The sequence below is a fragment of the Macrosteles quadrilineatus genome, unplaced genomic scaffold (assembly GCF_028750875.1).
Source record: "Macrosteles quadrilineatus isolate MER2022 unplaced genomic scaffold, UCM_ALF_1.0 Scaffold_6__1_contigs__length_79288215, whole genome shotgun sequence".
NCBI lineage: Eukaryota > Metazoa > Arthropoda > Insecta > Hemiptera > Cicadellidae > Macrosteles > Macrosteles quadrilineatus.
The window spans coordinates 46,950,479-46,978,278 of record NW_026542599.1 but is presented as its reverse complement, the minus strand read 5'-3'; the positions used below and the strand labels follow the sequence as shown (position 1 = coordinate 46,978,278).

The 27,800-nt window shown below is 33.5% G+C and overlaps 1 protein-coding gene across 1 annotated transcript in view; it reads left to right on the top strand.

Moving 5' to 3' along the window:
* LOC128997506 (sodium/potassium/calcium exchanger Nckx30C-like) overlaps positions 1 to 27,800 on the top strand; it is a 201,173-nt gene that overhangs the window by 99,215 nt on the left and 74,158 nt on the right. Inside the window, exon 3 of the mRNA XM_054423145.1 lies at positions 26,502 to 26,697. Within this exon, the coding sequence (XP_054279120.1) occupies positions 26,502 to 26,697 (196 nt within the window). The remainder of the gene's footprint in view (positions 1 to 26,501; positions 26,698 to 27,800) is intronic.

Below are 27,800 nucleotides of genomic sequence, written 5' to 3'. Positions count from 1 at the left end.
CTTGTAGATCTATGATCTAGCCAAGTTGCCTATTTGTCATGAAAGTAGCTATGATTGCATTAAGGTAACCGCCATTTAATATATAGTTTATGACGACATAGCTGACGTCATGCCTGACAGGATGTCAATACTTACAACGAAGCGAATCCGACACTGGATTTATAGAGCAAACTTGGAGCTATATTGAAATTGTGGCGTTGCTTGATTTGTGAATCTTAAATCCGATTCCTCGAGGTTTCATAGTTTTGGCAATAGCAATGTTAATTTTTTATCTCCCTGTTATAATTTGTATTGTTTGTACGTTGTAGATGCTTATACGTATAACCTTATTTAGTCAATTAACTTAAGATTGTGTGTTATCCGCTCCAATTTGTTTACATTTTCCTAAGGATGGAAAATTTTCTAGCTTTGGTTTAAATATCAAAGCATTGAAACGACGTTTATACAATTTTGAGAAAGATTTTGTGCTTTTACCAGACATTCTCCTCGATATTACGATAAAAACATTACTAGTCAAAGGCTAAGTATTAAATGTTTAAGTGCTGTTATGATGTATTATTTCATTGCATAGCCATTATCTAAACATATAACAGTCAAAGCCTTAACTCACTGGCTGCTTCTTCGCCAAATCTCCAGCTTCTCGTCCAGCAAGGAGGCCGAAATTCTGTATACTTATTATTTAGGTAAAAAGGGAAAGTTCGCTGTTAAAAATTTGTTATTAGAATCAACTGTTTTTAAATATTTGTTCTTGTTTATTTTTCATCAAGATTGACATGTTCTAGTTTACCTCCACATTCATTGGTGGCATTCGGACGCCGCACTTTTCATGCTATCGGATATTATATCCATGGAAGTTAGCTTTATGGAATCAACGCATGTATTAAGTAGAAAATATTAAAAGGTTTCATAATGGACTAAGGACTTTGCTCTTGTACATAAGTACTTTAGTATAAAATGTTTTTATACTTTAGTATAAAATGCATGGGTGCAAATGGCATCAATAAATTAATATATATAGAGATTATAAAAAAACTTAACAGCTTTACCATCCTCCCATCCTCTTCCCGTAAAACATAAAAGTTTTTATAAAACACCTATGAAAGAGTGACAATTTTTTTTTTTATCTGTAGCAGTTTTCTCAGCTGACAGAAAGTCGTATTGATGTGCAGTGTTTTGAGTGGTTGATTGAAACGTGTCTAACGTTTAACTTGACCGTGTTACTTTTTCATGTGAGGCTCAGTTTAGGTTCTCGTCCATGCTGGTAAAGTGAACACCAACGAATAACTGAGAGAAAGAATTAGTAAAGCGTCTGCTGAAATAAATGTTCTTGTTTTAGGTCATGATTGGTTCGAACTGGAATAATACTATTTTATTTTATTTGTATAGTGATTTTTTTTTACGCGAGTGGCATTTTTAATCGAAATCTAAGTTAGTTAGGTTCAGAACCATTAAATATATTGTAGATGTGCCGGGATTGAACCCGTCCCTCCCGCACAAGCTCAGAACTCTAACCAGTAGTAGCAACCCACCCTGCACTAATCATTTACGTAAAAACAATGAAAAACATATTATAGTTAGGTAAACTCCTTATAATCCACCAAAACTTGAAATTATTTGCTAGACTTTAATTGTTGTTTCAAAGCTTTAAGTGGAAAATAAATGTGTTATTATTGTTTGATGATGTAAAGTTTTTTTATAAACACCCTGTATATCCACCAAGAGCAACCAACTAAATTAGCAATTCACCAAGCCACTTGCTGGGATCCAGCTGCTTGGATTTTTGGGCTTTAATCCCCCTCCTACAAATGATGATACCAACGGACAAATGAGTCCGTTCTTCCATTTAACAAATATACTCAAAACTATCCCTGGTCAGGTAGCCTATGTATATATTTATTTTTAACTGTACGTTGAAACACATTCAGAGAGATGTGTGCCTTTTCAATAACGACAAAAAGTACTGTAGAGTAAATTTTTGGAGTCGTGGTAGGACCTATTGGCCCAGCTGGAGACTTAAAACAACAAAATCACGCTAGTTATCAAACATGTGTAGGCCTATTTTAGTGTTTTTTAAAGGGCTAAAAGTGGGAGTAAAACTAAATACAAAATTGTGTATCTTCCCAAACAATTTTGTTGAGCTCAAAAAACTAATAATTTATCATGTAGACGCGCGTTACTGTACATTTAATGGCCATAACAAATACTCATACATTACGTATAAAATTAAACAATAAAAAATTGTTATTCTTATGCTGTTATTATAGAGGATACATTAGCCATTGTAGTTTGGTTGTTTATGGATACCATTCAATACAATTTTACAAATTTATTTATTTTACTAAGCTATTGACATTTTACTAAAACCCCACTTTACTACCTTTGCAGTATCATCAAACCTAAGCACTCGTTAAAGATAATGTTATTTAAAAATGAATTAAATCTGATATTCTTGGATTTATTCAAGTTAAAATCCAATCAAGCAAATGAAATTCCCTTAGTCTGCAGGTTTTCTGCAGCGCTCGGTGGTAGTTTTTTATATGCTTTGAGGCTTTGAGTAAACGTTTAGTGATTAATTTTTCACTGGCCATCTAAAAGACAAAAAAGTACAGATATATATATTTGTTTTATTGTAATTATCACAAATCATTTTACAAAATAAAAAACACTCCAAAGATTACCAGGTTTAAATTAAAACAAAAGATTAAAGTAATGTGTGATCCCTAATATATTGGTAAATGACGAAAAGTGATAGCAGTTTCAAAGTCATAGAAGGATAAAAATAAAATTTTATAAGATTTTATATTGTTTATATGATATAATCTAGCTCTTTTAGACATATATCATTTAACTCATAAATAAATTCAAATGCACGGTTGAAATCCAAATCTGCGAACGGCAGAAGGTAACGTTGACAGAAAGTCAATAGTTATTTTGCTGAAGACGTTTAAAGCTGATTTGCTTTACGGATTTGTTCTTCGAATTCATTTGTATTGATTTAACAAACATTTTATTGAAAAGGATGAGGTAAAGTTTATATGTATTGACAGGATTATGCGTTTTACTATTGACACTGGAATTCTCCAACTAAACTTATAGTTGTATTTTTAATGTAAAGGAAGTTTTCATAAGTATTAAATGCACGAAAATCCTAGATAGTGATAATTTCGATTGAATAAGTAAGGTATGTTTCAAATAGTTTGTTTTGCTACTGTGCTATTGAACTTAACTATTAGACTGGTGAAGTTAAATTGGGATGAATAGTTAAAATATCATAAAACAGAACAATTTTTTTGATTTGCGAAAAATGTTTTACTAGGCTACAAACCATAAACAATTCATTGCAAAAAATAATAATAATAACCACACAATGTAAACATATTCGATAAAAGGAAATAGAAATAAATTTACCTAAACTTTTTTTAACGCGTTTTCAAAACCCCGTTGTTCATTTTTTACGATCACCGAACACAGCCGATGCAGAATATAAATTAGGCAAAATTATATTAATTTCTTAATGGTTCACTTTAGTTTTCATCAAGTAACCAATAGTCTTCAAATAATGTCGGTACGTTTAGTGACAAACAATTTTTCGATCTTGCACTATTACTTCGAAAGCAATTGAGCTCCTCTTTCACTGGGTTTTGGCATACGATTCTATTCACTAGCTTTATGGTTCTATTCATTGACATATCCACAAAGAACACTGCCAGTAGTTAATAAAACCGCTTTAGTAAATATCCAGTTTATGACAGTGAAAGTAACATGGACAGTGATGTGACATCAATTAAAGCCTTAATCTCTGTGGACTTGAAATTTATGGGCCGATGCTTAGTTTATTTTCATTTGGTTTGTATGGCATTTCTATATTTTTATTTCACAACGCTTGTAATTAATTCGGGTTTAGGTTTTATCATACATCCAGTTTTTATTTTTATATATTATCAAGGATGATTTAATTTTTCCAAAAATATTTGCTGATATATTTCACTACTAATGATGAAAGACACCCTTTTCGGGGCAAGACAGTGGTTCTACAGTCAAGTAGTATTCTATATCAAGTATTCTGTTTCAAGAGTTGTGCTGTTTGATAAATATTTCTTGTTATAAAGCAATGAATACAAACACTTAAAGAATCGCAATGCCTTTGTTAAAAATTCAGTCTGGGAATATTTGAATCTCGGATGGTTCCTGTGTCAGCCGCCAGGTAGATTATCGGGAGTGCGCGGCCACCGAGTGAGAGTGAGAAAAAGAATCAGCTTTAGAGAGAGAGAGGTCCTAGTGGCGGCCGCGCAAAGCTCATTTCGGCGGCAAATTCAAGTCTGACTATTCTCCATAAGCATTTCGCTTCATCTTTTGAGCTGTTTTATATGTATATGTGCGTAATAGAACATCCCAAACAGGTCTATGTCCTAGGGATGAATTGTTTAGTCGTTAAATAATTCCCATGTGTGTAAGTTAGTTAATCTAAGTTATTCTTAGTTTTACTCTGTGTGTAAGCTTTGTAAATCAATATATGAAACAATAAAGATTTTCTGATTTCTTTTTTGATACAATACACCAAAATGGACATGCACTACGTACAAAAACGTAGGGTCTATTCTCGTATAACACATATTTACTTACATGATATACACGCTATACATACTTACACTCATTATTATACAAAAATTTAAGACGTGCTTAAGATGAAATTTCTCCCACCCAGTTTTTGTAAAGGCTGGTTTTTCTAACTGTTTATTCCGCATTATTTCCAATACTTGTGTTACTTTACGGGTTACTTAGGCAAGCTTTTGTATTTTCTTTGGTATTTAACTCAAGTGTATGCTGCAAAGTGTTAAATTTACCTAAACAAATAAATCACTTCATCATAAGCTGTATTCAGCACACGGAAACACACATCAAAGCAAATTTCTTATTTTTAATAGTATGAGAAGTCTACATGTATTTTTTAGAGTCAGTAAACATAATATAATTGAATAATTTCACAAACTAATCAAAATTAAGGTCTAATGAACTTGCATTCAACCGCATTATGTTATGCATTGAATTTAAAGGAAATGTAAAACCTATGTAAATGAATTCAAAGAACATATCTGTAGAGCAAATCAGTACCTAACTGTGTCGGAAATATAAATATTGATTTTCTGTCATCTTTACCTTCCAACACTCACGAGTTGTGATTTCAACTGTCGCTGGAAACAACCTTAAGACGAATTGTGTGTTCAATGTGTGCACAGCCCGAACGCTTTTGGTTAAAATGTATTATGTTGTGGCCCGTTTGAATAAAAAATTGAATTCAAAGCTCCGATCCTATAAGCATTACGGTTGAAATTTTATTGCAATTTTTGTGATTTTACCCATAAATTTCATAGTTACTCCCACCTCTTTCCCGTTTTCAGGGTTGTAGACAAGCTCATGGGAGAAGGTGTGTCAGTTCTTTTGATGCTGTGTGAAGTATAACATTCGGTAAACATATCTTAGATAAAGTTTTGCCGTCAAAGGATTTTTTTGTTGCGTCAAGCTACACGTTTACATTACTTGAGCATAAAAAGGAAATTATTCAGTATGGAGACCTTAATGAAAAATTGTGATTCAGTCTCGTTAAAACCGCCGAGACAATAGAACTCGTGAATTACACCAATGACAATGATGTTCGGAATGAGCACAAACACACTAATGTCCTCTATCCAGCAATATGTGGACGTAATATTACCTTGCGGTTTGGCCCCCATGAATTGCCATAAGTGTTATGGGTGTTAATGGCCATTTCGTTCACGTAAACAGAGGCATTTGGATGAACACCGTTTAACAATAGGTAGTAATTTCGATGTGAATAATTTATTGTATTTTTGCTGGAAGATAATTGATAATATTTAGCTAAAGCTTTACAGATTTCTATTTTGGTGATAGCAAGGTTGTGTTCTTGATATACGGGATAATGCTATCACCGATTCCTTGTCACACCTATACATGACACAAGCACACAATTCTTGAAAACAATCAAGAGAAACACTTTAGCTAAAAATTACAAATGAAAATAAACCTTTAGTTAACCTTTAGTTCCTTTAGTTAAATCAAAAGGAAATAAACAGTATCGGGACACTTACACAAACTTTCTCCCATTAAATTGTCAATTGCAATAGTGGCACGCACTAAAAGAGACAAATAATTAACAATTTATAATTTACAATTTTATATCAGAACCAAAATACCTCAATACATAAGTCATGTTTCATATAGGATGTCTACTCCAGTAGCAAAGTGACAGTTGTCTATGTAACAATTTAAATAGAAGGGACATGTGCTCAAATCGCGTATTTGAATAGAGTTCGATTCTGATCAAAACGAATAATACCATAACATTTAAATTTTTAAGATTATGTTTGTTTGGGACAGTAGATAAATAAAACTACTAACTTATAATAAACTAGCAGAGTACCTACCTAAATCAGGTTACAGTCATAAAAAGTGGTATATTAAAATCATGAACTGGTTATGCAAACTGTGGTTAGGAATTCAACTGAAAGATCATCTGTTCACATTTAAAATTCACTTATAAAAACTTTATAGAGTAGTTGGTCATCATCGCTGAATGCAAAGAAACTAAAAAAAAAAAAACAATACCAGAGGTGGCAAAACCCTATTATAAACACACACCTTATATTTTAACTCCACTAACTCATAAGATTATAAGATTATAACTCATAATTTGAAGAATGGTAACATTTTTAGTAACCGTTCTTCACTTCTCTTGATCATAAGCTTTAAAATAACACCTCAATCATAAAAATCTGCTAGGACGGCCAAACAAGGGAGAGAAAAGAGAAATGCATATTGTATTAAGTATATAGATATATTTATGTGATACAATTAAATCCTAAAGATAAATAAAGTAGTTTTCAGCTATTTGTCTACATTCAAGTCAATTTATAGGCAACAGAAAATGTCTGTTGGTACAAAAGCCTTGAATAATTTCTTTTATTTACAAAAATACTTTATTATACTGAACCATCATTCTGAAATTTTTTTAATTTCACCCAGTAGGAAGCTAAGTGGTACATAGTGTAATTGAGGCAATGTATATAGGTCTTACTAAAACACTATACAAATTGAAACCAAGATGGGATTCTCAAGACAACAATATTATTTGTCGGAAATATTTAGAAGCGGAAACAACCATTTTGTCAGGCATAACAAAAGCACTTTGACAAGTCTGTCGTTACTGTTGGTTGTGTTTTGAGTTGCGTACAATACGACAATAACCACAAACAAAACACGATTAAAATATCATAGCATTGGTTTATAAAACTGATTCGGAAATAAGTTTGTTGGAATTATTTAATCTCTTTTAAAGTACAGTCTTTCGTATGTATTTTACTACTTTATTCACTGTTGGGTGTTTTACGAAATTTTGAAAAGAAGTAACTACAAATATTTTTTGCCAACATAAATTACTTCAGTATACAGTTTTCAATAATTGTCTAGATAACCGAATGGTTGTAGTGTGCAGATCTAGTATGTTGCTTGTATGGTGGTAAGCCTCTTGCATGTCAGAGCGAGAGTTGCGGGTTCGGTTCCCAGTAAATCCACAAACAATTGAGGTGTTTAGACCGCTTAAATTTGAGGTTAGCATAATGCACATATTCAAAAATATATCCATGATACTTCAAACCCAATCTAGTTCGATTTCATACCAAGATGTCATTTGTTGTTGGCATTGGTTCAAATAAATAGAATCAAAATCGCTTTATTCATCATAAAAAATATAAACAAGAGATACATATCAGACTTAAGAATAAAATGTTTCCCCCGAATATACTTGCTTGGGGAAAGAGCTCTTATCAGCAGGAAAAGGGTCCTGTCTGCTATCTATTGGTTAAGAAACACATAAATATGACTTATGAAACTTATTCAGAAATCTTAAATATCAGGGGCTGATTATATATTCTAGTTACACATAATCTTAAGATGGAGGTCAGGTGTTGAATCCAATTTACTGTATATTCCCATTTATAGTATGACACAAACAGCACCTAAAGCTTGCAATAAAATGCAATTGTAGATATATTACACTAGCGATCTACACTCCACTTCCTTCGTGGTCTAGGAAATCGCATTTTAAATTAATTATTTTTTTTTCATAACGTCTTTATTACTGATGACAAAATGCAGGGATCACAATGCAAACAGAAGGAAATAAATGAAGGAAATTGCTAAGGGAATAAACAGATTGTATTCATGACTTGGCCCTGCACAGCAAATGCTGAAGGCCATGTTTCTAACTTGTAAACCAAGCAGTTCCCCCCCCCCCAATAAATACATAGTCATATGATTAGCTCTATACTATGATTGTTTTCCTGTTTATAATGTATGCTCATACACGCTCAAAATGAAACCTAGTGTGCAATTGAATCCGTTTAAAGATGTAGGCCTAATTATAAATGTTATAAATTGTCCTGAGATCATAATTTTTACTCACACTGTTAAATGCAATCTGCTGTGGTAAAGTGCAATAATTTTGCTAGCGAAAACACGGTTGGGGTTATTGGGAAAGTTTGTAATCCTGGGATTTACCTTTGACATTAGGACTCAACTCGCAGTTTTGCCAACCTATAACATTGAATTTCGCTTAGTCTGTAATATATATTTGACATGATTCTATAACTTTATGAATCGTCGACTATTTAATTTATATGACAAAGTTGATAACTATTGAAATTCTGCCTCGTTTTGTTTGTATAAGGACAAGACTTACTTACATTTTGTTAATAATTGATTGTTAATCATTTTTTTACATATTTTTAGCAATTTTCCAGACAGAAAGTAGATAGTCATCATGTTTATGTGTAGGTATTATTTTACAACCAATACTGCTCGTTCAGTTTACATTATGAATAGTATGCATTATTTATTATTATAGTTATCATATGCATCATGTTTCTCTGTAAAAGGTGTGCAATTTATGTTAAATTTTGATAAAAACCTAAACTTATATATGTTTGAATACGCTTCTACAACTACCCAAACTGACCATAGGAGCCAAAGAACTCCCGGGAAGTTTTATTTAACCCTCGTGAAAACTAAGATATTAAAAGTTAGAAAAATGTTTCACATTTTAGAGAATAATCAATTTTGTTGATGTATTGGTTCTTAATAACACTAAGAAACATCACAGAGGCAAAATACAACCAGAATTAACAGAAATACAAATAGACACCATCTTATTCATGGGTTCGATTAGGATAAATGTTGAATATTATTTTTCAAATAGTCAAACATATACAAATTTCTTTCTATTTTATGTTTTCTGTTTCAATTATAAGAGTAGTGGGAGAGAAAAAGAAGGTCCATCGGGATAGGATGGTATGAAGGATTAAAAAGATGTCGGGACCTGTCACGTTGGACGACTGCAGTGAAAAATGCGATCACATCCTGGCTCTGGCTCAGAGAGTGGACGTTATTTTGAAATAAACTCTCTTGCAGCAACTATGCGATATCAAACAGTATTTAAACCAGTGCTCGGTATACTATAAATTGAGTTTTCTTATTGAAGTAATTGGTTTGAACTACTAATACAGCAAATATGGTGCTCTTTCTTATCGTGTTGACTTGATTCGTCTTGAAAAACTGCTTAAACTTATAAGAACTTTAAATTATGGATCATTAATTGCATAAAAAAACCTAGGAACCATACCAAACAATGTTTTTAAATTGAAACGTATTTCACATTTGCATAAGCAAAAAGGAAATATTCTAAATAGAAATTGTACAGTAAATTAACATAAAGTTTACATAAAAAAATACTAGCACTTAACTCGTGTACAATTATTAGGAAAATGTTTTCCCTACTGTAACCTGACAAAGTGGACTTCCTTGCACTGATTATAGCACGCAAAGTAGCTAATTGCTGCGTTTATTTACTTTTGCCACACTCCAGTATTTCAACCAAACAACACAAAACAGTGTGCTTTTAATAGGCAATTAATAGGTGTACTCTTAAAAATAAGTTGGCAACATTTAAAGATACTATGACTACGATGCTGCAGAATTTCCCATTTCGTTAAACGCTTGGATTTAACCTAACCTAAAAACGTGTTGTATAGTGTTTGAAAGACTAGTTATTTATATTCTTTATAGAAATTGTAGGAAAAATATATAATGTGTCACACGAGCGCAAAGTGACACTTCGCAAATTAGTTACACAAATAACTAATTACGGCACTGTCTATGAGATAAATACACCTTTAGACTTTTTAACTGAAGAGTATAATGATTTTATCGACTTAAAAAACTGACGAAAATACTACTATTCCTAAATATTGTCCTTTGCCATTTCAGTTCCTCGTGTTTTATATTCACCTTCGAACGTTCTAATAATAAATATTACCTTTAATACTAAATCTTCCTAATCCTATCCTAATGAGCTTTAGGAGAAGATTGCAATGCAATAGAGCTGTCGGGAAATCTAGAACTGCAATAGGGTAGTAGTATTAACTGCAACTGTAGTGAGTTGCAGCACCTCTAACCATTGCTTTAGAACTATTGCATCAAATAAATGGGTCTTACGTTCAAAGGGCACATTATACTTGACTTAAACATTCTTAAAACAAATTGCGATAAAATATCTTCTATGTGTAGATTGCTGCTTGGCTCTTCAACAATTTTCCCTAGCACTATAATGCTGGGCACAAGGTTCACGACAAGTAGACTGCCCGTGGTGATGAATTCCTAGAAATATATTCATTTTTTTATATTCCTCATACATATTTTGTTTCTATTCTGAAAAATGTTTACGTCGATTTCGGTTATATTAAATATTGATATTTTATTAATAGAAAAATTAAGGATATGGAACTTGAAAGGCATTGCAATTAAACATAATATTTTGTACGCCATTAACACAAGGCTTAATATACAGGTTGTTAAATTCAAAATATCTTCATACAAAAAAATAGCATGATGCACATAGTTACAATAATTAGCGTCCCTAACTAAGTCCATTAGTTTTTTAGTCTTAAAAAAACTAAAAATGAATTCCAATAATTTTAAATCATTTATATTTTTACTCTGTTTTGGATTCATAGTAGAACCTACCTTTAAGCTTAGAAACTCTGGTTCAGTAGGACTAAGTTGTTTTGAATTATAAAACGTACATTAATTACTTAAAGACCTGTAAAGTACTTTTGACAATTACAAAATTTAAATTAAACCTAACTATACATAATTGAAATACAACCTTCTATCTGTAGCATGCAGTTTGATGACTCCGATGACTCATAGTAGACAGATAACTGTTGAACTTGAAGAATGTTTTGATGCGAAATTCGTGCTAAGCAGCGACTGAGTATATGCAGATGTTGACAAAATAGTTTTCTCTTAGTTTGGAATACTGTATACTTTCTAGTTTAATCTTTACCCATTGGAATTAATCTAGAGGCCAATCAGCAGGTTTAATGTATGTTGAAACCCCCTTCTCCATTCTCTATTCTATTCTCAACTATACCAGAGTATGAACCTTCTCCGTCGATTGTGAGTGTTTTAGTCGTAACTGCAGCCTTGGTTATTCAGTGGTCGTAAGTCCAGAGCAGACTTTCTGTTTATTGGCCTTAACGACGCTCCTCATGTGCTGCTGTTGTTTATGAGGTTAAAAGGGTTAAACATTTAATTGGAGTAAAGCAATTGATTTTAATTAATTGCCTAAAAATATGTGCAAAGTAAAATTAAATTAGGTCAATCAATTAAGTGATTTTCGGCAAGTAAATTACCAAGCAATCCAACTATTAAGTGGGTGGTGTTAAATTGATTAGTGAAATTTAAGATGGCACAGCAGAACGTATTTTCTCCTCAAAAAAATTTGTTGTAGGTAGTTAATTTGTTCATTTTTTTGTAAAATAAGGGTTTATTTATCCAACTATTTATTGACAGTGTTCATATATAATTTTTCTTGTTAATGATGCAATTTTGATAGAATGGTTTATTGGAAAAATCCTAGAATTTTAAATTTTTTAGATAACCAATAAACGAAGTGAATTGAAAATTAATTAAATTTTCAAACAGTGTGTTGTGCCCTTAAATATATTAAATTAAAACCCATTTTGTTAGAGCCACTTCTTTCATTGTATTTAATAACAAAATCCAAAACTTAAAGTAAACATGAAACAATAATATATCAAACCAGATGACAAGCAAATAAACAAACTATTAATGTAGACCTCAGGACATCTCCCTCTTAAAGTTCTTCTATGAACCTCTTGGCAGGTTTAACAATTCTGGTAGGTCTGTGTATGGTTGAAGAATGATTATGTAGGTTGGATCTTGGTGTATGTGTCTGTCTTGGAGGAAGTGTCTGTGTATGGGGGTTTTCTTTATCAGGATTTTCTCTTTCTCCAGAGGAGAACATAGGGAATAAGAATTTTGAATTCCTGATATATCTTCCTCCCTTTTTTGTTTCAACGTTATATTTCCTGTTCTCTAACTTCTCCTTGATTACCCCTTCTTCTCTTCGGTCCGATACCCAAACTTTAGCGTTTTCTGGGTAATCCTTGACCTGGGTCACTCTATGTCTTTTATTGAACTGTTGTTCCTGTTTCCTCTTTTCTTCCATTTGTCTAAGTCTATATCTATTGTGATTTGGAGTGGCTGGAAGTAGAGTTGCTTTATTCACTGGTAGATTTGTTCTTAAAATCCGTCCCATTAATAGTTGTGATGGGCTATAACCACATTCCTTTGGCGTCGTATTGTATGCCAATAAGCCCAGATGTCTATCCTTACACTTCTTTAATATGTTTTTGAAGATTTTCACACCACTTTCAGCTTGACCATTGCACTGATGATGGTATGGTGAACTAGTTTCCACTGTGAAGTCGTATTCTGATTTGAATAGTTCCCATTCTTCTGATAGAAATTGCACTCCTGAGTCTGATCTAATTGACTCGGGGATGCCATGCTTTTCAAACGATGTCTTCATTGATTTAATCAATATTGCCGTTGAACAGTTAGATACCTTATATACATCGATGTATTTGGAATAATAATCCATGAGAATTATGTATTTATCATTGTTGAATTCACAAAAATCTACTCCGATTTTCTGCCAGGGTCTTTCAGGAACCTCTGTAGGAATCATAGGATGGCGAGGAGGCACTCTGTCAGCAATGCATTGCGGGCAATAGGTTACTTTTTGTTCGATGTGATGATTAATTTTGGGCCACCATACTGACATTTTAGCCCTTTCTTTACATCTTTTAATACCTTGATGACCTTGATGAATATTATCTAACATTTCTTTTCTCAAGGATGGAGGAATCACTATTTGATTATTTCTCATAAGTATATCTTCATTGATCGACAATTCTGCTTGATGATCCCAGTATTCTTTTAATCTTTCATTTAATAGGTTCTTATTTTTAGGCCATCCTTGAATTGTAATATCTAACAATTCCTGTAATTCTTCTCTTTGATTTTTTATTATTACATCTAATTTATTAGATGATACTGGGATTGATTGAACTACTGTTCTTACACATGCTTCTGCTTCTTCTGCAAGTTTCTCAATATCTTCCTCTTCAGTTTTGTTGATTGGCGCTCTTGATAACGTGTCGGCAGTTGTTAATTGTTTTCCTGGTACCCACAATATGTCGTACGAATATCTCATTGATCTCATTTTAAATCTCTGAACTCTTAGCGGCAGTTCATCCAAACCCTTACTACTTAAAAGAGGAATCAGAGGTTTATGATCAGTTTGAATTTGAAACTTCAATCCTGTTATAAAATTTTTGAAACGTTCACATGCCCATACTATTGCATAAGCCTCCTTTTCAATTTGTGCATATTTCTGTTGAGTCGGTGTTAAGCTCTTTGATGCGTAGGCCACAGGTTTTAAATGTCCTTGATGTTCTTGCAAAAGTGTTGCACCCAAACCATAAGCTGATGAATCGGCCGAAATTATAGTTCTCCTTTTCAAATTGAATGGTATTAAGGCAGGAGTTGTTTGTAAACTCTTTAAGGCTGTTTTAAATGATTGTTCTTGACTAGGACCCCAAACAAACGCCCTATCTTTTTTTAGTAGTTCCCTCAGTGGTTGAACGATATCAGCAAGGTTTTCTATGAATTTTCCGACATGATTCAACATCCCTAGAAATCTCCTAACACTTCCCACATCACTGGGTGTGGGGAAATCGATTATTGCTTGTAAGTGTTTGGGATCTGCTTGAATCATACCAGAAGAAATAATGTGACCTAAGAATGAAATCTTTGTTTTTCCTATTTCACACTTGTCATTTAAGGTAACTCCTTCTTTTTCCAATTCTTGTAACACTCGGTCTAGTCTGCTGTCATGCTCGGGTTTACTTTCTCCGGTAATTAAAATATCATCCATATAACACAAAATTCCTGGGATGTCTCCAATAATACTTTTCATCCTGTTACAAAATATTTCCGGGGCTGTTGAAATTCCGAAGGGAAGTCTTTTAAAACAAAATCTACCAAATGGTGTTATAAATGTTGTCAATTTTGAGGAACCCTCATCTAGCGGTATTTGCCAAAACCCCGAATTAGCATCTAATTTTGAATACCATTTGGAATTCCCTAGACATCCAAGTAAGTCCTCAACAGTATTAAAAACGTTATTTTCTCTCTGTAAATGGTTGTTTAAAGCTGAAGGATCAATGCATATTCTTACACTGCCATTAGGTTTAGGTCTTACCACCATTGGATGACACCACTCCGTAGGTCCGCAAACTTCTTCAATGATTCCCGCTTCAACCATTCTTTTAAGTTCATTTTTCACTTTTTCTCTTAATGGAATAGGTATGTTTCTAGGAGTTTTTAACTCCATCGGTACCGCATTTTGTTTCAGTTTAAGTTGAGCTCCTTTCTTCATCTTACCAATCCCATTAAATAAACTTGGATATTTATTCTTGATCTTCTGTAGGTCTGTGTTGATATTCTGGTTGCTACAATATTCACTTGACTGAATGTCATTTTTAACTCCTCTGATGACCCTTAAGAACCCTAGGGCTGAGATGCATGGTTTCCCAATCAATGCTTCCTCTTGACCATTGATCACATATATTGTTTGACGAGTTGTTTTATTCTTATACTGAATTACACCTTCAAATTTACCTAAAACTGTTAAATACTTCCCCCCAGGTGTTTTTAAAACAATGTTTGATTTAGTCAATAATTTGTTTCTAGCCATTCTTGGAGGCACAATCGTCACGTCGGCTCCACTGTCAATCTTGAAATGTTCCAATTTCCCATCAAGTTTTACATCAATTTCAAATTCATTCTGTTTATTGTAGTTCCTTGTTGTCGCTCTTATTTTCTTAACTTCAGCTCTGTTAATGTAATACCCGTCCTCGCTTCTATTATCCTGTTCCAATCTGTTCTCGGTATTTTCCTGAATTTGATTCAGGGTTGGGTTTCTGTATTTATTGTTCTGATTTCTGTATTTATTATTCTGTCTCTTTTTACAACATCGGCTGAAGTGTCCTTGCAATCCACAGTAGTAGCATTCAATATTCTGAGCAGGACATTCCTCCTTAGGATGCCTCTGTCCTCCACAGTAAAAACAATTAGAAGTATATTGTCTTATGTTTTGTTTCAAGTTCGGATGTTTTTTCACTTGGTCTATTTCTGCAAAATCTTGTTCTCTTGATCTGTTAACAGTAATTTGTTGGTTCTTTATAATTTCACTTTGTTTCAATCTATTTATTGTTTCATGCAAGGTTAGGTCAGCCATCAGTTGAAGTTCCTTAGATAACTTTGAATCTGTTATTCCAACAATGAGTTTATCCCTAATAAGGCTGTCTTTCATGTCTTTGTAATCACATGAAGAAGCTAATTGATGTACATCTGTTATAAAATCGGATATCGGTTCATTTTGCTTTTGTACTCGTTGATTGAATTTCGCTCTCTCATAGGTCAAATTCACCCTTGGTGTAAAATACTTATTAAGTTTTTCCACCACTTTATCATAAGTCTTTTCATCTTCTTCTGTTACTCCTGCTGCTATTAATACATTTTCTGCATTATCACCCATGGATATTATAAGGAAATTTACTTGCTTTTCTCCATCTATTTGATCTAAATTGGTAGCATTTCTGTACCTATTGAACTTTTTTAACCATGGGCCCCAATCTTCTGGTTTAAAGGAGTATTTATCAATGAAGCCCAATGTTGCTGAATGTTGTGTCATTTTAGATGTTTGTCTTCTTACTGTTATATCTGAGTTTTCTGAGTCTGACATTGTAATGCAGCATATATATTAGACACCCTGTTACTCAATTTATTGGGTCTTTACCGCTGCCACCATGTTGTGCCCTTAAATATATTAAATTAAAACCCATTTTGTTAGAGCCACTTCTTTCATTGTATTTAATAACAAAATCCAAAACTTAAAGTAAACATGAAACAATAATATATCAAACCAGATGACAAGCAAATAAACAAACTATTAATGTAGACCTCAGGACACAGTGAGAACAACAATTTTTATTTGGGAATGAAAAAACCGTCGCATGTAAGAGTGTTGGGTTTAGGAAAACTTATAGTGGACCTTATACGTTATTTACCAGGAACTATTGATACCTATTCATATTAATAGCAGTAATTTCCCTTTACTTTTTTTAGTTGTGGTAAAATGTAATATACAAGTATGGTTGTCTCTCAAAATCGTCTTTTAAACGTCAATATAATTTTTAAATCATTTTTCTGCTACGTTGAGCAAGGAATATAAAATTTGTCTCTTCTGGTCAATCGTATTTAAAACTCTACTTTGACCTAACTACAACTACTGATGAATTTTACAGTTGTCTGAGTGAGCAAAGGCACTGGTTTAAACACGTGGCTGGGTTAAATTAAAACTTAACTTAGTTCTAAGGGTTCCAAGAACCAATCTAGTTCAGTTGTGTGCTGTAATAACTTATGTGAATTTAAGGACAAAATAACTAATTAATAGTGGTTTGCATTTTTCTGCTTGTTAAAATTATTGGTATTTGACATAATTTAAATCAATTGCTAATAAAAATAAATAATAAAAATACTGTTCTAGTTAGACATTTAATCATTACAAAAATAGTGGGTAAACATTGAATTTTTTACTGTTTGATAACATTTTTTAGAATAAAAATTAAAATTTTTTAATTTAGGCTAAAATTTTTAATTTTTAATTTGTAAGCTGATATTATGTGTTTTTTCAAACCCCTGTATCAAAACTATAAAACCTAGCTATGAGGGCCTGTCTTCGGTTCTCAGATTTTTCCTTGTAGCTGTAGTAATTTACACAATCGTGATCCCAAAGTTAGGCATAATTTAAAGGTGATCCATGAAAACATTTGAAAGGAAACACCGATTGCTCTCACCAATAACTTTCTTAGTTGACCATGAACCGTTTTTCTTGTGATTTTATCGAGACTTTTATCGTTTTAACCTCGTAAACAACAGCAGCACATGAGGAGCGTCGTTGAGGCCAATAAACTGAAGGTCTGCTCTGGACTTACGACCACTGAATAACCAAGGCTGCAGTTACGACAAAAACACTCACAGTCGTATCTTTTGTTCTAAAACGGGAGGGTCTAGAAGTCAGCGACTTGTATTTTTCCCCATTTATTTTAATTGTTGGGAAAAGTTGATAACACAATGCTACGTTATGATAATAATAACAGTTTTAGAGTAAATTGCACGTTTGGAAAAGAAAAACGTGTATATGGATTAAAACATTGGGTTACCCTATGTAAATAGATGTTTCATAAGAGTGGACGTTTTTCGACGTTAAAATCATTCATACCTAACCTATAAATGGATTAAGATTAAATTAAAAGTGCAATTTCCGCACAGATTTAAAATAGGTAAATATTTTTGGCAGATCCATTGAGGGGCCTTTAGAGTTTCCAGATATTTTTTATTGATATGAATCCTTAAATAGCTTTTTCAAATACAAGCAAATGCCTTTATTTAAAAGTAAAACTTAGGTTTTTTTTAGTCTATTTGTTATAGTGTAGGTTATTTGTAGTATATTTAATAGAAAATTATAAATTGCAAAATTAACATTGATTGCTTAAAGTGAAATAGCTTTTTTGATATATTTCAACCCAAATGCTAAAGTGGGACCTGTATATTGTTTTTTTTTCATTACAGTGTTTCTTTGGTTACCTAAAATTGGAATCTCACCAGGAAAACTAAAATATTTCTGTTTTCCAAAATAAGTTTGGCTGTTTATGTCAAATTGAAACTTATTTGTTGGGTGTTGTGGAGGGAGCTTCACATTACCCAGACATTTCTCCTTGTCCGAGAAACGTCTATTTTTTACTTTATGGACCTCTATCTTATCCTCTGCTATAACGTTTAGGCTATGCTCGCTCCTTCTTATATACGCATGCCTATACAAATGGCTATACACAAACGAAACGAAAAATAAGATTTTGTTCAGACCGGTGACCAGTATATCGAAATGTCGTGCCGCACCGACATAAGATGGGTCTGTAACCCGATATAACCTCTTTTACACAGAGACGTCGAACAGGTAAACAAAGAATCTACAGCCTTAGTGTCATTGCTTCTGAGGTTTACAATATCCTTTTACACAAAACACTTTCTGATTTTGAGTAGAAGCTATGCACGAATTTCATTATTTGTGCGATGTCTTGTGGACATATAATATTATGAAAGAAATATTTCTTGGTACACAATTTCACCCGATGTTAAGTCTCGGTGGTGCTAAGTTTGTACAAATCTTCATTGAATTTGTTTACAATAACTGCACAAAGTAATCCTTTGCTGCTGTTTTTGCGACTAGTTTCGATTCTTCTGAACCATCATCAGGCCTCAAGGTGTCAGGTAATCACTTCATTTGAAGGTCGTTTAACAGAGTTCAATGAATAAAACTTATGTGACACACGATAACATACACACGTTTACAAAAAAACACGAAACACACGAAGGGACATTGACAGAATTGATCGTGACCGGGCTGAAGTAATGTCTAAACTCAAGATTTACACATTTTTGTTTAAAGCTTTACGGTTTTAAGCAAATAAGATGCTTATAAGGTTAATTTTAAAACTTTTCATAGCCAACCTACAGAAATATGTTAACGTATTTATGAAAATAGCTTAGGATCTTGAACTCATGTGGAGTTCAATTGGACCTATTGATTTTCCACTTAATACATTTAAAATTAATATTTTATTTTTCCCTCCACTAATTTATGTCCTCTAAAATTTATTCTGTTTTTAAATTTAATGAGATTCATAACATATACGTAACAGGCATTTTGTACCTTCATCTAACAAACTGATCCAAGAAAAGATAAAGTAGTTCGGCGCACTCACAGACAGCCATAGCCTAGATTTTTCAAAGCAATAAAAGCTAAAGATAGTTCAAGTTTTCCTCCAATCTAAAGTTATGAAATCAACTGTAGTAATTTTTAGTATTGCTGTATTTTTTCAACCAATCCCGACTGTCAGATATATTTCTTCGTTCCTTCATTCAATATTCTTAAGCCACTGAGTGATCAAAATGTAAGAAGATACATCCATTTTTTATTTTATTTAAATGTCTTCAAAATAAAATGTTTTGCAAATGTGAAACTCAGTACACAGTAAATACGTGATTAATATAAATATTTCTCACTAATATTCATTTACCAGTAGATGGAAAAGATAATAAACTTTATGACAGTAATAAAGAGCAAAACCACAGCTGCAAAATATAGTCGTCAATTTGGTCGCTTTTCAAATGCACCCACCCATTAAATTCCTCTGGAAACTAAATTAAGATTCCGTTTTAAAGGTCTATAAAACATCGGTTTAACATTGTACGTATTTCGATATTTAGTTAGTCATATAATAAGTCTTGTCAATTAGTATTGTTAAACATGGTGACCGATTGAAATTATATAATTTATCTTGTGATGCCATTAAACCAACTACAGTACTATAGTTTCGAGTAACTCAGCAAATTTTCAAAGTTCTTCAGTTAGTAAGTTTTTAGTTCCTATTTTCCAAATAATTAGGTCACGAAACTAGTTTAACCTTGTTCTATAGTTGTAGTGGTTCACAAATTAGTTTTAGTTTGGAACGTATCCATGATTATTGCTCTACGTAAGTTGTATATTTTTCTTACACGTATTTTCATTTAAGTTGGTTTTGACACAGTGTACAAATTTGAAAAGAGAGTCTTTATACCCTTAGACTCCGTGGATTATTTAGTATTTTGAATATGCTGGGTTTACTGTACATAGTTACATTTCTGAACATAAAAGGGCATAAAATTCGTTAGGAGAATTCTATGATTAACTGAGGCTCGCATGATAAAGGGAAGGCTGTAACAAATAAAAAAAATAACAGACCCCCAGATCATCCTGAATTTGGCGATCCTATCAAAATCAATCATTGTGCTATACATAAATCTGGATGTCTCTCCACTATACGCTGTGACTATCTGATAGAACTCCAATTTTTTATATCTCTCACACGTTACTTTGACGTACTACGCTTTGGCTTGTTCATTACAGCCCAGCTCGGACTAAGCGACTAGTGATTACATACTTTACCCCCCCCCTACCAACACGACCACCCCACCCCCCCTCTCCAGGAGTGGCAAATTGCTGCTAGGTAGGTAGATAATTACAACTTGTCCTCGTGGGTGAATGGACTAACTTGTTGCATTTACCGTGGCGTCAATTGACCGTGAATAGGCTATGGTGCTGAAATCAAATAAAGAGTCTGTATCTAAATAAATATGTAAAATATAGTAAAACAGGGATTTATCAAGTTTTCCCTCAAATTTACTGCAAGTACTTCCTCATAAAATGAGTTGTGTCTGTTTCAAATAACTATTTGGTGAATATAATTTAAACACACTTCACTAATTGGTAACACAGAGACAAAACTAGAAAATTACATAATAATGCATTATGAAATCCAAACATTTTTCTAATGTAAATCAGTCATAGTCTAGTTATAGATAAATACATAAAAGTTACAAAGTGAAAAGTTAATGAAGATATTACATCCAAGTTAGTATACTAGTTATCATTTAATATGAATGGATATATCAAATTAATCACTTGCATAAAAGAGCAAATCTGTTAAATCAATATGTGATTCTACTTTGTATTTTAACGCGGTGAATGGTAGAAAAACAATTAAGTGATCGTTTCGTATCCAGTTCTAAAAACATAAATGTAGGCTACATAGTATTGTGTAGAGTTTCACTAGGTGAAAAGTGACTGTGTCTAACATAAGGTTAATGACCGTATTATTTTACATTTTAACTAATCTATAATTATCAACTATTGTTTTTTTATTGTTGTAGAATGTACCATGTAAGATAATAGAAAGATCATGAAATAAAAAATTTGAAACAGTAGGTCTACTATTCCATGTCAAAACCAATTTAGAAAGAGAAAAATACATAGCTAATGTACTTGACTCTGTTTTTGCGCAAGGTATAAAACAACTTATTTGGCCCCGTAATATTTGTTTTGCCGCAGTAAGAAAAACATATTTCCAGTTATTGTATTAGTTTTAAATAGCGTTAGGAGGTTAAATATCTATGAGTATTTTAAAAACAAATTTAGTTCAATCAAATGAGGGCATTGCTCCTACCTAAATAAGGAAAAATATCCCTATAGATCGCGTGTCTTTATAGTAAGATGAGTTCTCCTGAAGCTATCTAGTATGTCAGCTTGTAAACGCTTAACACATTTCTGCTGTCAGATGATCCTTTGTTGTAGAACAAACACCTAAAATATTACAAGAGTTTTAAGATGTCGAGGAAGAGAAGGTTAATCACGTGCTTTCCGAAAATACAAATCTTTTTTAAAATCATGCCTTAAATTGATCGCAAAGGTTTTTTAAGAGGATGACAGGGAAATACTGTTTTTGATCAAATATAAATATTATAGGATGAAATAAATACATTTGCCCAATTTGACCATGTTCTATAACGTGCAACTACATTTTTTTTTACTCCGGACAACAGATTTTTTAATATTTTGTAATTGTTAACGACATTGTTCAACTGAAAACTCGGACAAATTATGTGATCTGGTTGGATGTTTTCTTTTATTACTCTAGCGATAACTTATTGGCTGCTTTTTCATAAGCGAAAGTATCACAGTTGGCCGGTTGGTTCCGAAAATCAAGAGGCCAAGAGCGAGTGTATTTTAGAGATTTTATCACCCTTCAAGGGGGCTTGGAGCTCGATCCTATTGGGACGCCATTTTATGACCATGTCTACTATCATTGTGTATCAAAAACTGCATATTCCTTTATCTAAAGCAGGTTCAAACACCGTGATAAATTTATTGCTTGAACTGTTTCTTAGAAACTGTTTTATTTCATAATTGGTAATAACTTGTTAAAAATGTACCCATTTTTGTATATCAGGCTTTCTTTTGAAGGTTAAGTGAATATAGCCCTACCACATTGGTCAGTCACTTGTACTTGAACCCTTCAAAATTTGTTTTATGACATCCTCTGCCAGAAATGTATTAAACTTTTTTGTGTGTCAACACGAGGGGTTTTTTTTATTTTAAGAATATCAAACGTTTTAAGAAAAAAATATGTTTCTACCCTAGAAATAATTGCAGATTTACCGAGGATCAAGCATCATTCTCTAACCGAAGCCCGAGACACTAATCGCTAGGCTAGCACACGCCCAAATCATTATCTACCTGTGGAGAGAGATTTGTATCATATGACCTATTTATATTGATGGTGTGAAACTTATGAATTATGTTAATCGAACACGTCCCGCCTATTTTGCTGTAACATATTTGGTGAACCTGAGGAAGGTCGCTGATTTATTGAAACTCACGCTGAACTAGACCCTCGCACCTGCACAAAAAAACTTAACCATTGAATATGAGTCGTGACACTCGCCGGTGGAAAGTAGTCACGGCAAAGTAAAAATGAGATCGGTGAACCACTCATGAGAACCCTATAATAATTTGGGGATAAGGGCTGGGGTGTTGTTTTAGGTCCGATCTGCAAATAATCTCAATAGAGAGCTTTTAAATAAATACAAATTGCATCAAACATTAATTTGCATTTAATCAGTTTAAAGTGAAAAGTCATTTATGAAATTTATATAGTATCTACGTTTATAATTTTTAGTGAGTTTTATACCCATCAAAATGGTTATTGAATTTTATGAATTGGGGTTCAAGTATGTATTAAAATAGTTTTAATATTCGAATTAAATTCCACCCCTTTCAATATAATAAAATGATATACGAACTCTATAAGGCCGGGGCCACACGACGCGGATCATCCGCGCGGATGATCCGCGTGGTACGACAACACATTGAATCAAATGAGAGTGGCCACACGGGGCGATCCTAAGCCGCCTGGGCGGATTGTCCGCGCCATGTCGCGGATCGTCCGCGCGATCATAAGCCGCGTTGGAGGGGATGACACACGTAGTCTTATGAGAGTGGCCACACGATACGGATTGTCCGCGCGGGTGGAGCTCATTTTCAAGCATTTGTAGTTGTTTTTAGCGAATTTCCCATATAGGGAATAAGCTATTACCGTAGTACTCATGGTAAGACCTGGACCCTGGACCGATTTTATTTTTCGTTTTGAGGTCCCTAGAGGCCAAAAACACCATCCGTTCAAATTCATATATATATATATATATATATATATGTGTGTGTGTGTGTGTGTGTCCGTTGGCGCGATAACTCAAGCAAAAATGATCCGATTTTGATGAAATTTGGTACAAACGTGTAAACTTACGTGTCGTTTATTCGAACGAGTTCGCGAACCAGCATTCGTGCTTGTTCGTTTTGGTTTATAGGTGTAAAATGTTCGATACAGACAAATACATAGAAATTGTTAATACAAACCATGTCTGTGGGATTTCTCATGTTGTATTTCATGTTGTACATTTCTCATTAGAGTATCTTCCTTTTAGTTATATACGGTCAAAGCAATTGAAGTAGCTCATCAAACGATGATATTTACATGCAATAGTAAAAAAAGCTCCGAACTATGGTTTCGCATGTGCTCGTAAAAGGTTTGGGACACAAATGGTTTATCGGTTGTGAAAGGATGAACCCAATGATTTCGGTTAACCTTAGGCTCTCACCACACGCTTCTAATTCACAAACTAACATAAGTGTTTTGTCCATGACTACAACAAGAACGAGTGAACTAAACAATGTTCTAATCTTACAGTACGTAGGCTGAGAAACCTCAACCGGAAGCGGTTCATCCGCCCCGTGTGGCCGGGACACCTTTGCGCGGCTTATGATCGCGCGATCATAAGCCGCGCGGACGATCCGCCACGTGTGGCCCCGGCCTAAGGATTTAGATCGAGTAGTTTCAAACATTTAACACAGGCTGTTTGTGCACCTGTTTCCATTAGCAACATGAATCACGTCCTGTCATGTCTGCCAATAGGGTTCCGAATGATTGCGGTTGGTACGACTGTGTCGCGCCTGCTGTCCACCCTTAACTTAATTTTCTTTGTCGCATTCTGTAGGACGCCATTGCAAAATGTATGTGTCACGTGGATTTCAAATGCAAACTGATGATACAAATTACATTTTCTACCGGGACCAGTTGCACAATGGCTGGTCTCAATAAAATCTACACTAACGTCTTCGCAGTTTTATGTAGGAGTGTTGATTGATATAAAAAAATTAAATGTTCTTGCTGAAGACAATTGTGTTAAAACTTACCGGGTTGATTAGGCAGCGAAGGTTTATTTTTCCCGTAATAACCAAGAGTTGTTCTTTATTTCTGTATACTTCGTGGCCCAATAATATTCTAAAAATCAAGGAAAGTATGCCCATCTCATCTTTATCACAAACATCGATTTAAAGTGTATTGTTTGGTAGTGATTTCAGATTGGTATTTAAATTTGTTTATTGATTTCCTACGTGAACACAATACGTCACGTGACTTAGGTTGAATGGAGGAAAAACTAACCATGAAGAAGCGGATATTTTTTCCCTTACTTTGTTTAGACGAACTCTATCCATGCACAACTGATAGTGTTAATAAAAATAGTAAAGTCACAAAGAATGATGCACTTTATAATCTTCCATGTATTAAAGAATTATTGGTTTTCTTTTTCGAGTCGGTTTGGCTCTTCTACCCGACAGATTTTCATAATTTGTTTGGTCTTAAATTATAGGTATGTACGCTCATATTTGCCATCGAGCATCGGCATTCATTTATTTAACGTATAATTCGAATCATGCACAAAAGCAACTCCCTCCCTTTGCATTTCTTATGGGAGTTAAATTTGTTTTTATTTTCAGAGTTGGTTTGACTCTTCTTCCCTACTGATTTTCATAATTTTGGTCTTAAATTAGAGGTATGCAGGCACGCACAGATGTAAATCCTAACTTGTCTAAGTGCATCAAGCATCATTATTAATTTATCCACTGTATTACTCGTCCAAAAAACAAAAATTTTATTTTATTTTTAGTTCTGACTTCAATTAAAGATGATTTTCATCAGCTCTAATTGTATTATCCTATATGTTTTTGTCTAAGAACCTACAGTGAAATGCCATTTTTAAATTGAGCTATTGATTATTAAGATCGGACGTACTTGAAACACTGATGAATCCCGACTCAAAAATAATTATAATTATTTTAGGACTTATCTGCATTCAATGATACGTATTACGTAACACCATTTTTATTTTAGATTTGTTATATGACTTAGAAAAACTCCTAGAGATAAAGGCTTTCATTTGAGATATTGATCGTTTGAATCAGTCAAGTTCAAGATACTTATGGTTTTACACAATCAAAAAACATAAATTTGATTATTTCTTAGATATGGATTTTAATATTAGATATATTGATTCAATTGAAATTACGTTACCCTATATGTTCTGGTCTTAAAATCTTCGGTGAAATAACAGCTGTCATTTGAATTATTGATCATTAAAGCACGCTGCTGAATCCTGAACAACCCAAATTGTTCCAAAAAATAGGGTTATTAAAATCGATTGATAGTTAAATGATTTTGCTTGAAATCTCAATATTAACCGTCGGTTTCAGCGGGTTCCACCTAGTATATCTCTATTTTAATCGTGTTTAGTTATTATCGTACAATCTTAAAAGAGTATTTAGTTGACAAACAAGATTAGAACATTTTAAAAAACAATACCTTTTTATGTACACGGTCGATCAGAGACGTTGTACTTAATCCTAGAATGCAAAACAAACAATGTGTGAGGAATTAAAGGGATAAATTAGTTCCTTACTCTTAGTAAAAATAGTTTGAGATTTAAAGTGGGCTAGATGTGTGGGACAGAATCTTTATGGATCACACGTTCAATAAGTGCTCTCCAAACTTCTCCTTGAGAATTCATAGGGCTATAAAACATATTTGAGGCAACTCTAATTGCCTATCGCCATGTATTTGGTTCTGTAGTAGATATATTTTATACAACGCTGACGAATTAACTTGCCAGCAGGTTTTACGTCTTCTGCCAGACCTTTCCTTAACTCTTCCTTTGTGTTCCAGCATGGAAACGCTGCCACCTCGAGTCAGACCAGCGTCGGGGGCGGCGGCTCAGCAGGAAGTGGAGTTCCCTCGGCCGGAAGAGGAAGTGCTAGCGGGGGAACCGGAAGTGGTGGTGCACCCGCACAGCCTTCAGGAAACAAATTCAGACATGGTCTGCTCCAACTTATGATCCACACCATCGACCCCCTTCATGATGGTGAGTTCGTTGCATTTCGTAATAGTTTAAGTGGGTTTTTCTGTTTAACATTAAAATAAAAAAGGCTTTCGTCCCAAGACGTCTCAGGACTAAATATGACAAATTAACGGATGTGACGTGGAGTGGTATTGTCATGGTCGAGGGTTTAGAGATGTAGAAGGGTGCTTTATAGTTAGTTCAGGGTCGATAAGGTGACAAAAATATCTATTTTAAGACTACCCACATCTCTACGACGGTTTTCATGATTTCCCACATGATGGAATGTGAAATATGTTGTATCTATGGATGCTCGTGAAATAAAAGGCAACGATATTGGCAATAAAAACGAGTAACCCACTGATTTATTGAATGATTATGGTCAATAAATCATCTCCCTCCTCAAAGATTTAAACAGTCAACTGGTTTTATATGTCTCCTAAACCATGATACACTATAATCATTTCGTAGATCTCCAGGAGCTTTCTGTGCATATCGTCATGTAGGTTCATCTCACGGACCAGGTTGGTTGTCCCCTGATAAGTTTTAGGCTATTACGATTTCAATTCCCTAACCAATTATTTTTAGTTGCATTTTTATTAAATTATTCATAGGACTAGTTTCAATGCATTTCTATTGAATAACAAACAAACATAGATGAACTTCAATGGCTTAGTGACTTTGATATTGCTCTACAAATTGAGATCTTTTATGGCTAACGATAATTTTTACTTAATTTGATAAACTTCACCAATATTTTCAGAATTTTTAATTTCATAAGGCCTTTTCCCAGCTATGCTGGCATCATCAGAAACATCACAAAAGTCATGATGCCAGCATGGCTTGCGAGAGGCCTCATGAAATAAAAAATTCTTAAAATTATTAGTGAACTTTTTATTTCAAATTTATATTCATTCCAATATTACCAGTTCTTCTAGAAGAATTTTAACTTTATTTGCCATACTTTTACTACAAACAGATATAATATGGTTTGCTTTCTTATACTTGTATTTGACAACAGGACAACACAAACAGCAAAACCTTATGTATGATAATCCTCACGAAAGTAGGCCTACACAAGATGATTCATTTTTCCGGCTGTTCCATTAGCAGAGTATTGTACACTG